The sequence below is a fragment of the Onychostoma macrolepis genome, chromosome 16, assembly GCF_012432095.1.
Source record: "Onychostoma macrolepis isolate SWU-2019 chromosome 16, ASM1243209v1, whole genome shotgun sequence".
Classification (NCBI taxonomy): domain Eukaryota; kingdom Metazoa; phylum Chordata; class Actinopteri; order Cypriniformes; family Cyprinidae; genus Onychostoma; species Onychostoma macrolepis.
Window position 1 is genome coordinate 15,013,247 of NC_081170.1, and position 13,960 is coordinate 15,027,206.

The 13,960-nt window shown below is 36.7% G+C and overlaps 1 protein-coding gene across 1 annotated transcript; it reads left to right on the forward strand.

The window, feature by feature from the left end:
• Nucleotides 1-459: 459 nt before the first annotated feature.
• Nucleotides 460-13,806, forward strand: smad10b (SMAD family member 10b). Its single transcript, XM_058746668.1, has 12 exons — nt 460-596; nt 1,212-1,458; nt 6,799-6,973; nt 7,108-7,131; nt 7,402-7,593; nt 7,985-8,200; nt 8,392-8,496; nt 9,922-9,975; nt 10,058-10,241; nt 10,328-10,496; nt 10,713-10,851; nt 11,536-13,806. Exons 2-12 carry the CDS (start codon nt 1,222-1,224, stop codon nt 11,745-11,747), a joined length of 1,707 nt encoding a protein of 568 aa, XP_058602651.1. The 5' UTR covers nt 460-596; nt 1,212-1,221; the 3' UTR covers nt 11,748-13,806.
• The last annotated feature ends 154 nt before the right edge of the window (nt 13,807-13,960 follow it).

Consider the following 13,960-nt stretch of genomic DNA (forward strand, 5'->3'; position numbering starts at 1 on the left):
GAGAAACATTTAGCTTATCTATTGTGTATCAAAAATACCCAGTTAAGGGTTTCTTTGATCCGTAGTATTATTACTAAATTCAATCTAAGATGTTTTACTATACAAGTCAGCTGACCGACCAGGTAAACCAGCCCTTTTGTTAGTTTGGTTAGTTCTTGTTACTTACTTCATTTTTACTTGCGTTCCACAGAACTTTAAAATGATTTCGAGCAGCGACCAAAAATATCACCATCGGACGATATTCTTTTCACAAAGTTTTACAGTTTTTAATTTTATTTTATTTTGCGCACCGACTAATTTTTATTACTATATATTTATTTTTGATTGTTTGTTTTAAATTGCATTATTACATTAAATTACATTACAATGTGGCCGTCGGTCTTAGTCTGCCTTTCAGATTTCAGTTTTACTGCCGCTTGTTTAAGTGTATGACAAATAACTCTACATTTGTGTCGCCAGGGGAGTTACCTTTCTCTCTCTCTCTCTCTCTCTCTCTCTCTCTCTCTCTCTGTGCACAAACGAGCAAGTACCGCGAGCGAGTCAGTCGTAAGCAGACATACACAGAAGAGTACGCACATGTGACACCTAACTGCATTGTAAGTAGTCCTTATATTGATTTACATTCATTTGTTGTTTGTGTTTTATGTATTTAGTAATTAATAGTTGTGTCAGTAACTATATAAGGTCTCAGAAAGAGTGAAACCGAATAAATACGTGTCTGAGTCAGGAAGTAACTGTTCGGCGTTTCCCACTTAAGTTTATTTGTTTAAGTTATAAGTATAGTTTCATTGAATTGAATTCTGTATTTCTGAAATCTGTTTTTGTGTATCTGCCTATTAAGTTAGCTTACTTGAAATTAAATCCTATTCTCCTCATCACCTGTGCAGCAATGCCAGTCTGAATGCCCAGTTCTGAGACCTGTGGTTACATTCTTGTATTTGTATACATTTTCTGTATTGCTTTGAAGACTATACAGTGGCCGCAAAAGTTTTTGGACATTTTTACCACACTTGAAAAGTTTGACAATCAACTTTTTGTGAAATGTTTTGAGTGAAAACTGTGCTTGTTCTTTCATTCTTTCTTTAAAACAATTACCACATGATTTTATGTGTTTATATCCAATGCCATGACATTCATACATTTTTAAGTGTTGCTGAAGTGTCCGGGCCACAGTCATGTACCATGTTTTCTTTGCTTCTCTTCTAAATTAGTGAGAGCAGAATGTCTGTGAATGCGCCCAGCAGCAGTGATGCATGTTTAAGCATCGTTCACAGCCTGATGTGCCACCGCCAGGGAGGAGAGAATGAGAGCTTCGCCAAACGTGCCATCGAAAGCCTGGTAAAGAAACTCAAAGAGAAAAGAGACGAGCTCGACTCCCTCATCACTGCTATCACAACAAATGGAGTTCATCCAAGCAAATGTGTCACCATACAAAGAACGCTGGACGGACGTTTGCAGGTCAGAGCACTAACGGCCCACATCATCTGTTTTTGACACTTATTAATCATACTTAATGAAAATCAGACAATGTGTAATCTGGAGTAACAGTTCACAGTATGTAAGACCATGCTAAACTACCCTGTTGAAATCTAGTTAGCTATGTTAATTCAGCTTGTATGGAGCTGGTCTGTCTAGTCAACCAACATATCCGTGTGAAACTTAACTACTAACAGGATTCAACCACAAATGGTCAGTGACTTTTGATGATGCTGGTTGATCAAGGAAGCAAATTAAGAAGTCTGATGGGGAGACAAGCATCCCAGCCTGGGTACCAACATTAAAAACAAGTCATATACGAGCCAGTGTTGTTATTTTTAATTAAAACTATTTTAAAAATTGTTAATTGAAGTAAGGATTAAATAAAACACTTTTAAAAATTATACAAAATTAGAAATGTTGTCTTAACAATTAAATGAAATAAATAAGTTAGAGTAACAGAGTGAAGTTAGAGCATTAGGTTGAAGTACTAAAATAAAATGAATTAAAGCTATATAGATATAAACAAAATCTAATAAAACTAAAACTGAAACTAAAATTAAAATGAAAGCCAATTCAAAATAGTAATATGAATACTATAATAGTATATAGATGACACAGAAATAACACTGAAACTCGCATGCTAAGCAATGCTGTTTTTTTTCAGCAGGGTAATATTGTATACCAGGCTGTAGGTATCATCTTACACATAAATAGGCTGTTATTATGGAAAAGAGCAATCATTTTTCAGTGTTAATTATTTCTCTGAATGTGACTGACATTGTGTAAACAGGGTATGTGGCCAGTTCTCCACTTCAAATGAAATCTGAACATAAACAATATCAAATAAAGCTCCCACATGTCAGCGTTAATTACATGTCAAAATACAGAAAAAGACCCAGCAAATTTTTCCTAGAGGTTCCATGCCGCTTCCATGACAGACGTGACTTCGCTTGTGTCATCTACATTATTATGAATTTTCAAGAACATAATTAACTGAAATAGATTCACTTAAAGAGCCAGTCAAACCAACAAGCATGCATAAACACTTTTACCAACAAATAAACAGTCACATCATATCGTAATGTTTTCTAATACAGTGTGACATTTTGTTATGTGATCAGTTTTCACATTTAAGACCAAAAGTCTGGCAGACTTTCACCTCTGTGGCATTTATAACCATCAGAGGAGGAGAATCGAGGTATGAGTGATGTTAACATGGAATCTTTTCTCCCAAAATAGTCATTTCATGATTTGAGAGAGAAGAGAGGCCCGTGGAGAGCGAGACAGAGAGTTTTCCCTTCCCCCAGCTGTAGACGGGGAGAGAGGCGGGTGGAGGGCAAGGAAGGGTTGTTTTGTCTGAAACACAGGAAAGGGGCGGGGCCAAGCTTAAGCCTGTCTGTCTCGCAGTCTGTGTATGTGGGAGAGAGACGTCAGTATTTGAAGCATGAGTGCAATGTGTTCAAGTAGGACATTTATGCAACAAGTTGTAAATGCACGTGTGCATCAGTATGGATTTGAGCTGAACTCTCTGTTTCATGTCAAGCACAGCTATTAGGGTTTGTTAGTGGAGAAATGCGATGTTTATGAAAATGAGAGAGTTCTGAGAGTTTAATATGGTACTCTGTCTGTGTGTGACTTTGTAAAACGTAATGGGTTTGGCAGTGGACCAGCTCTGTCTCTGTCTGTGCGCCGACTGTCTCTGCTTTGACTTGCTCAGGAAGGTCAGTCTCCTGGGTGGAGAATTGTAAGTCATTCCAATAGCAAATGAGGTCACAATGTGTTGCCACTCACACTTGATTTAGAGAAGATGGTCTGACACCAGAGTCAAATGTTTCTCTGTACTTTTTACTTTCTGTGTTCCCTCTTGTCCTTTCTGATCTCTGACTTCAGACCTTTCCATCCATCCAAAAGTTTGACCATTCTTAACTCTTGTCTAGTTAATATTAATAGGGGTCATATGATGCGATTTCAAGTTTTCCTTTCTCTTTGGAGTGTTTCAAGCTGTTTGTGCATAGATAAGATCCCTGAAGTTGCAAAGACTGAAGTCTCAAAACCAAAGAGATATTCTTTATAAAAGTTAAGACTCGACCACACCCCCCTAAAACGGCTCATTCAAACACACCCCTACATGTCTATGTCACAGTGTGGGTAGATTTTCAAAACAAATATATACGCAGAGAAAGAGGGCGGGACAGTCTAGCGCTTCTGACTCACAGCCTGGAAGTATGTTTTCTTATTTAAAGAATTTGCCACTGACGAGTCAAACGCGAGTTTTGAGCTGTGTAGAGTAGTGCTTGTTGTTTGTCATTTGCAAATGCAACGCGACGCGTAAAAAGACAGTATAAGTCATTATAATCAGTAATTATGTCCCCACTGGATGCAACAAATGCCTCGCTTATAAAGTGTTTTATTGTTTTTGTGTCGTCGTGCCAGGACACAGCATCACAATACGGTAAGGGGCGTAACATTTCTGTCTTATGCTTGAGGTATTCGGCCAATCACAACGCACTGGATAGCTGGCCAATTAGAGCACACCTCACTTCTCAGAACGATGAGCTTTGTAAAAATCGGCACGTTTCAGAAAGGTGGAGCATAGAGGAGCAACAATAATATACAGTATGTAGAAAATAGTGTTTTTTTAACCTTAAACCGCATAAACACATTGCATTACACCAAATACACAAAATAATGTTATTTTTAGCAACGTCATATGACTCCTTTAATATGGATTCATTGTGAAGTAGTAACAAAAGCTCTTTAAATCCTTAGACTCAAAATTTAGATCTATAGCTTGCCTTCTTTAGATACAACAAAAATGACCTAAAATTATATTATCTGATGTTATCTAAATATATAATACAATATAATTATGATGTAAACTTACCTCTAAAACGTATTTTCTTTAAAACTAAATATAACTGGAAAGAAATGTATACAAATAAAGACCACCATGCAGAATTTCAGGGGCAGTAATATTTTAATACAGTTAGAAGGATGCATTAAATTGACCAAAAGTGGCAGTAAAGAAAAATAATCTTACATTTGTACATTTCTGAATTCTGAATTTATCAAACAATCGTGAAAAAAAAAAAAAAGTTTCACAGTTTCCACAAAAATATAAAATAAGCAGCACAAATGTTTTCAATATTGATGATAATAATAAATGTTTCTTGAGCACCAAATCAGCATATTAGACTGATTTCTGAAGAAAGACTGGAGTAATGGCTGCTGACAATTAAAGCTTTTCTATCACAGGAATAAATTACAATAAAAATTATTAAAGTGATAAATTGTAATTAAATACAACCCAGAAATGTTTTTTAAATGTGAATAAAATGAAAACTAAAAGACTTTCAAATCACATGAGCCAATATTTTATTCACAATAGAACATAGATTACATAACAAATGTTTAAATGGAGAAATTTTACACTTTTATCCACTAAATGAGCTCGTTTAAAATTTGATGCCTGCCGGCATCAAAGGGCTGGAAATTCAAGACATTTTTAAAAGATTCAGCTGGGAGAACATCTAGCAAATAATTAAGTTAATTGACATCAGGTCTATAACATGATTAGCTATAAAAGGGATGTCTTAGAGAGGCAGAGTCTCTCAGAAGTAAAGATGGGCAGAGGCTCTCCAATCTGTGAAAGAGTGCGTAAAAAGATTGTGGAATACTTTAAAAACAATGTTCCTCAACGTCAAATTGCAAAGGCTTTGCAAATCTCATCATCTACAGTGCATAACATCATCAACAGATTCAGAGAAACTGGAGAACTCTCTGTGCATAAGGGACAAGGCCAAAGACCTTTGTTGGATGCCCGTTGTCTTCGGGCCCTCAGACGACACCAGGCTAAACAGAGGGGAGACATTCCAGCGTGTTATCAGCGTTCAGTTCAAAAGCCAGCATCTCTAATAGTATGGGGGTGCATAAGTGCAAACGGTATGGGCAGCTTGCATGTTTTGGAAGGCACTATGAATGCTGAAAGGTATATAAAGGTTTTAGAGCAACATATGCTCCCCTCCAGATGACATCTGATGAAAAGCCTTGTGTATTTCATCAGGATAATGTAAAACCACATACAGCAGCTATTACAACAGCATGGCTTCGTAGTAGAATAGTCCGGGTGCTGAATTGAACAGATTTTTCACCTATAGAGAACATTTGGTGCATCATTAAATGAAAAATACATCAAAGACGACCACAAACTCTTCAGCAGCTGGAAACCTATATCAGGCAAGAATGGGACCAAATTCCAACACCAAAACTCTAGAAACTCATAACCTCAATGCCCAGACGTCTTCAAACTGTTTTGAAAAGAAGAGGAGATGCTACACCATGGTAAACATGCCCCTGTCCCAACTATTTTGAGACCTGTAGCAGGCATCAAATTTGAAATGAGCTCATTTTTTGCTTAAAATTGTGAAATTGCTCAGTCTAAACATTTATGTTATCTATGTTCTATTGTGAATAAAATATTGGCTCATGTGATTTGAAATTCTTTTAGTTTTCATTTTATTCAAATAATTTAAAAAAACAAAAAACGTCCCAACATTTCTGGAATTCGGGTTGTAATTTTTAATTGTAATAATATTTCTCTGTATTACTGTTTTATTGAGTATAAGAGACTCACCCCAAACTTTTGAACGGTAGAGGCATAAAGAACATTTTAGCTAATTCACTTGACATTCTCCAAATAAATCATGACATTATTAGTAATTATTATTTTGAGCATTAATTTTCACATTAGTTTTATACTTGAGGTCTATTAAACAGGAAGGAGAGACCATAATTGTCACATTTTCCAGTTGTGTTTTACATCACATTACAACATCAGTCTACTATTTCGTTTGGCAAATGGGTAACAAGCTCATCTATTTCTAAGCCATTAGTTATGTCTTTCTCATGAGCCAAAATCATCAAATTCATTTTTCTCTCAGAGAATAGTTCTTTGGAATGGTGTTAGGACTCGGGACAGGGTGGAGAATGAATATGATACTAATGATAAGCGATTATCAGTGCATGCACTCCAGAAAATGTTCCAGTCAGTGCAGTAATAATAACACTTAATAGATAAAAGGAGATCAAAATGATGAACAAAAATTTCAACAGAATATAGAGAAGTCAGTAGGTAGAAAATCAACAAGTCTTTTCTTTGCTGAGTGTTCATAACTCAATTGCATGTAACTTAAACAAAAGAACATGCAAGCCTCATATACAGTTGACAACCCCATAAAGCTGTGTAAATTTTTTGTTAATTTCTCTAATTAAGAATATATAATAATGTCACAACATAATAATGTTGTGATTACTCCTCAGGTGGCTGGGCGGAAAGGTTTCCCTCATGTCATATATGCTCGTCTGTGGCGATGGCCAGACCTTCACAAGAATGAACTCAAGCATGTCAAGTTCTGTCAGTATGCATTCGATCTGAAGTACGATAACGTGTGTGTGAACCCCTACCACTATGAGCGCGTGGTGTCCCCTGGGATTGGTGCGTATGTTACTAAAAACACAAACTATGAAATGAAATAAACCTTTTTCATCACTTTTATCATTTTACAAGGATATATTTTGATAAAGAATAGGCAATGAATGTTTGACTCTATTATTTTTCTTTCTTCTCAGTGGGATTCAGTTTGCCAAACACAGGTGAGTGGAGCTCTGAGTAAATAGTGGAGGACATTAGCGCTTGTATTTCTTCTCCACATGTGAAAAAATGTCTCAAGCATTCATCCGGGCTAATCGCTGATGGCCCTGATCGCTGCGCTGCTGGCAGCCAGCCTTTAATCAGACAGAGACTGCCATAAAATGTGTCAGATCAAGACATGCAAGGACTTGCCTTGCAGTGAAAGAGACAAACAGGGACAGGAGTTTGGAGAGGAGCTCAAAGATGTTTTGACACTCGTTCTCATCCCTCAGGCAGGCTGATAAAAGAAGAACACATACATGACTGCATCCAGATGGAGGGTCCGTCGAGTATGACCTTACAGCAAGACCATCATCCTCCAGATCACTACAGCCCACAGCCGCTGAGACTGATGTCCCCAGAGCCGCCCCAGCGGACCACTTCCTCAGTCACTCTCTACCCAAGCCTGCCCCTCTCTCCACCCTGTAAGTACAGCAAAGCATGGAGTAAGGGGTTTTGTCGCAAAGCAGTGCTGGCAGTGTAATCATAAAAATTAATGAAGTAATTATGTTTCAGTGCAATTGAATGATTTGAACTAAAAAACATCTAATTGCATTATGGGGCATATTTAATAAGCTTTATTTAGTCATTTTTATTACACAAATTATTTTTGACTTTATACTGGATTGATTGATTGACTGATAATAAATGGGGTGTGCATAACAAAATTTTTCAAAATCTACTAGTTGGTGTTTTACCTTAGCAATGGAAAAACAAACTTTAAGTTGACATGCTGTTTTAAAAAAAATAATAATGTTTTATTATAATGAGATAGTGACACATTATCAATCTCATTATCTCTCTAACTCTCTAAAGCAAGTGCATCCAGGTTGTCAATGCAGCCGGAACGCCCTGAAGGACTATTGCAGATCGCATCCCCAGCGGGACGTGCCTTGACCTCCAGCTCTCCACCTTCCACCCCAACACACAGTCACGCACCCACACACAGCCAGCCATCTTCCCAGCAGCCCTCCGTCAACCAGAGTGAATACAGCACCTCAAAGCACACACAGACACAGGGATCTTACCACAGTGAGTTTTTACTTTTTATAAATCACACGGGGTCATATATTGACTATTGAGCTTGTTGAATTTTATCATCAAGACTTTACAAGTTGTATATGTTTGTAAGGCAGTTCATCTGTATGACATTATCAGTGAAAGTCTGATCTATGAAATCAGTATGAAGTCATATTAAATGTGTTTATTTTTAAACATCTCAGCAACAACCTGGACAGGGTCCAGCACAGCCTCCTATACTCCTGTTGGACCACAGCAGAATGGGCGGAGTCATCAGCAAGCCCCTCCCCCTCACACTAGCCACTTCTGTATGTACATTTACATGTCATGTCAACACGTTTTTGTAAAATGTAGATAATAATAATCGTAAAATATTTTAATAAACGCATATAATAAATAAATATATAAAATATATAAATTAGTGCTGTCAAACGATTAATCGCATCCAAAATATATTTTTTGTTTACATAATATATGTGTATGCTGTGTATATTTATTATGTATATATATATAAATACAAACACATGCATGTATGTATTTAAGAAAAATATGTTATGTTTATATATTAAATATATTTATATATAATATAAAATATAAGAATATAAATATATAAATGTATATACATGTAAATATTTTCAAAATATATACAGTACGTGTGTGTATTTATATATACATAATGAATATACACAGTACACATACATATATAATGTAAACAAAAACTTTTAATTTGGATGCGATTAATCACGATTAATCGTTTGACAGTATTAATATAAATACACACAAATGCATTATATATATATATTCTATTGTTCAAAAGTTTAAAAGTACGATTTAAAAAATATTTTATGAATGAAATAACCTATGTTCACAAAGACTGCATTTGTTTTATAAAATAATACATTAAAACAGTATATTTACAATTTATAGTAACCATTTTCTATTTTTATAGATTTTAAAATGCAATGTATTCATGTGATGGCAAAGCTGAATTTGATTTCTTAAAGAAAAAAACTATTTCTGACCCCAAATTTTAAACAGTAGTGTATATAAATAATATATAAATACATAATATGTATCAAAAATGTTTCTTAAAATGTAATACACTTTGTAATTGTTACATAGATTTTTGTCATCATAATGATTATATACAATGATGGCTCTCTATCTAATGATATAAATGCCTAGTTCTTTTATGAAACTCTAAATGGCATAGACTGATGGCTACTTAACATAACTAATGGTATTCACAGCATTAAACGACTTGGCACAAGCTGATTGGTTCATGTTGCATACGCAGCCACTGTGCTTGCTGCTTTACATTTAAATGGCTGGTTAGCATCCACTTAAGCATTTTGCAGTTCCTCTGAAACCCTCCATCTTCCCCAGCTCCAACTGAATAGATCTGCTTCGGGTTATTTTATATGCTCTTTGTGCAGTAGCAGTATGTCTTAAATACTGACAGCACCGTATGGCCATATGCACTGGCAATAGCAAGTTCCTGTACTTGCTTGCAGCAGCAATAATCTACAACAACAGCAATAACCAGCAGCAGCAGCGTAGCAGATCTATTCCGCCAAGACCAAATACATTAACATTGTCATATCCATTACCATGCTAAAATCTTCAGAGAGTTGTCATGATAGATATATATTTATATGATAAAAATAAATTTATATAAATTTATCATCTTTTTATCATTTTGTTTTTAATGTTATTTTTTATACTGTTATCAGGGTCTCAGCATCACACACCAGCCTCATACCCTCAACCAGTTTCTAACCATCCAGGTACAACACACACACACACACACACATTTACATAAACCACACTCTGTATTAAATTAGTGTGTCATTTATTTGTGCACTGCAGGCCCAGAGTTCTGGTGCTCAATCTCTTACTTCGAGATGGACGTGCAGGTTGGGGAGATGTTTAAAGTTCTAGCCAATTGTCCTGTGGTGACGGTGGATGGATATGTGGACCCTTCAGGCGGGGACCGCTTTTGTTTGGGTCAGCTGAGCAATGTTCACCGAACTGATGCCAGCGAGAGAGCACGGTCAGTGTGCATTCAACATAATACTTATACACATTCATTCATCGCTGGAGATTCAACCTTTTGAACACCTGACATCTGCCCAACAGGCTTCACATTGGTAAAGGTGTTCAGCTGGAGTGCCGTGGGGAGGGGGACGTGTGGATGCGTTGCCTTAGTGACCATGCTGTTTTCGTGCAAAGTTACTACCTGGACAGAGAGGCAGGGAGAGCGCCAGGGGATGCCGTTCACAAGATCTACCCAGGAGCCCTCATTAAGGTACATCTTTAATGACATCACTCTTTAGCACTGCTTTTTTCTTTGCAATTAAATCAGGCATCAAAACCAGGGGAACAACTTTGGGCCAGACAGCTCTTTTTGAAATTGTTCCAGAAAGCAAGCATAATCAGTAAAGTTAAGCATAAAGTTGTAGACAAGGACTGAAATATCTGAATCAGTAAGTGTTTGTGGACTAAGAGCAGTTTGTTCCCCCAGGTGTTTGATCTTCGTCAGTGTCACAGGCAGATGCAGCAGCAAGCGGCGACTGCGCAGGCAGCTGCGGCTGCACAGGCTGCAGCAGTGGCTGGGAACATCCCGGGGCCTGGCAGTGTTGGAGGAATCGCTCCAGCCATCAGTGAGTTGCTGGTCCCAAAAACACTTGATTTTCCAGTTAAATGTGATCACTATTTGAACAATCTCGTTAACTTTTCCTAAAACCCCAAGACTGTTTTGTTTACTCTGTGGTGCCAGTCTTTCCTGAACTGCTTTTCATCAGCAGTGCACTGAATATAAATCCCCACAGCAAAACAAGTAATTTACCCAATTTTGTAGTCTGAATTGAACGTGATGTGTACAGCATAATAATGCCAATGCAGTTCATTTAGAGAATCAAAAATATACAGCATGACCAGTGTATTTCGATTCATGAACAAATCACTTTTATGAACTGGTTCTTTTTAGTGAATTAAAAACATACCAGTGTGGTCCTATTCACAAAATACTTACTCTTTTGAAGTAGCGCTTTTAACAAATGATTTAAAAGTCTCTATTAATTTAATAGCAATTGAACTGTATAGTTTGGACTCTGTTGATAATTATCAAAATTAATAATTTTGTATTGTACCAAACTGTAATGTTACAATTTATTACTGAGAAAGAATTTTTATGTCAGCAAAATTAGCACTATAATGGATATATTCCCAAATGAATCTGAATCGAATCATGAGCTAATCAGAATCCAGCCCTAATCTTAAAATGGTGCCTTTCAAAATTGTACTTGCTTCCTGTAATACACACTCTTCCTTATACATTTTCACAGGTTTGTCGGCGGCAGCCGGGATAGGTGTTGATGACCTGAGACGTTTGTGTATCCTAAGGCTGAGTTTTGTAAAAGGCTGGGGACCTGACTACCCTCGACAGACCATCAAACAGACACCGTGCTGGGTGGAAGTTCATCTACACCGTGCCCTGCAGCTGCTGGACGAGGTCCTGCACACCATGCCCCTCGCTGACCCCGGACCTGCCAACTGACCCACAGACTGCAAAATAGACAAGCCCTGTCACAAAAACAGGGAGGACGACAGACAGAGAGAAAGAGAGAGACACACACCTGCACAGGCAAACAGTGACTCATAGTACCACATACACACATAAGCCTTCACACACACTGTCTTTCCACAGCCTTGGCCAGAAAAGTGCCTCTGAACTGACCAGTGTTTAGTCCACTCTTCGGTGCTGTTGACCTGGTTGTCATGGTAACACAGACCAAAGGCCCTGCTGATGAGTTCACACTAATGGAGGTCCAGAAGAGGTGAAAGTAAGTTGGTTAAGAGGGAGAGAAAGATTCCTATGATAACACGATTAATATGCTCAATCCTCAGAGACCCAAGCACGGATATTGATATTTTGTAACCCTTTAACATGTCTGTAGAAAGCCAGTAGTTATAAAGACCATTTGATAAGACAAAATTTACATAAAGGTATAATTAAAAAAAAAAAAAATGTTGCAAAAATGGAACACTGGGCATTTAGTGTTGCAAAATTTCACTATTTATCAAGACAGTAAATTAAAGTTTTGAATTGACAACACAATTCAGCACAGAGATGTGTTTGAAAAAAACAATATATAGCCTATCAACCAGTCAACCAGTAAGGTTAAGAATCTAAAAAAATGTAAATAATAAATATTCTTATCAAAGTGAATGCATATATAATTGGGTGTTATTTAATTTCTTTATATAAACATTGCAGTTCCGTTGGGTCTCTGAGGGTTAAAGCTCTGACTCAATCTGATTTATCATAGTTCTTAAAATGTCAGCTGATCTGAATGCTGAGTGCAGGCAGGATGTCCAGGAATGAATGCATTTATAAACAGCAGGACAGAAAATGTGCTGTATTTCACAAGGCAGTGCATTTTATCTGAAAAATCTTGAAATGAGACCAAAGACTTGATGAAATGAGATCAAAGAATCTGCAGTTTTAATGACATTCGATTTATGAATACCATAATAGTTTAAAAATTAAGTGATACAGAGATAAAAGTTTTGATAACAGTGGGATTTTTGTCTGCTAGGCTATACATGAGGGAGATATTAAACAGTGCTGAACTATGTGCCAAAACAGTCTGACAATTCATACATGCAGAAAAGCCTTTATATGCCATGACACTGATACAGAAGTAGGGGCACCTAGTGGTTCTTTCAAGTATTGCATTCACTCATACACAGCTTTGCATTTTGGGTTACCTGACTGACGTTTAAGCTTTATTACAAACTGTATTTAATTCAAGGATTCTGTGAGAGGATGTGCTATATTCTGAATATATTCATGACAAAAGGGAGTTGGGCAGGACGCCTCCAAGAGATGGGTTTCCTAAATTATTTTTGCTATTGTAGGATGTGTTCCAGGACCCTTATCCAGCGCTGCTTCAGCCATGACTATATTCAGAATACAGCATGCATTAAAGTGCCTTATTGCTTCCATAAAACAATCACTATAAAATAAAACTACTAATATCCTAAATTCCTTAAGCAGCATTCGTCCACTGGAAGATATATGACCGTCTGGCATAACATACTAACAACAATCACAGATAACAACTTTCTTGGTAGCCTACTTACTGTATATCACCCTTCTGGCCTCATGGGATAGCAAAGGGTCCATAGGTTGGGAATTACCAAACTTTTTTGTCAGCCAAACCCCTTTGACCTGAAATATTTACTTGAAGTACCCTCTGAGATTTTAAGTTAATATTTCAATGACTTAAGAAGACATTTGCATGTTCACAGTTATTAACAGTTAATGGTCACATGACATGCAAGTAAATAAATAAAATATGTAACCCTTTTTAGTAAGTTATTTGGACTGTTTTGGGATTTCATGATTTTATTAATTATTAGCTTTTCATCTACTCAGGAAACCCCTGCAGTTTTCTCATTCATAATGAACCCCATTATGGAAAACCCTGAAACTGAATCATGAATACGCCATAATGCTTTTTGAATAGGGAAGTATTCATATCCACATATGTGTTTTCTCATTTCTAATTGCATGTAATCTTTCAAAAAAAATTGAAATGTAATTATATTATATGCAAAATAGTTGTTGCTGTTACTAAAAAAAAAAAACTTTTTTCAGTAGGATCACGAGTTATTGTTACAATTTATACATTTTCGTTGGATATGAAATTGCTGGAAAATACAGGAGGGTACGGTGTTGGGATGCTGTCAATGAGATGCGCGCTG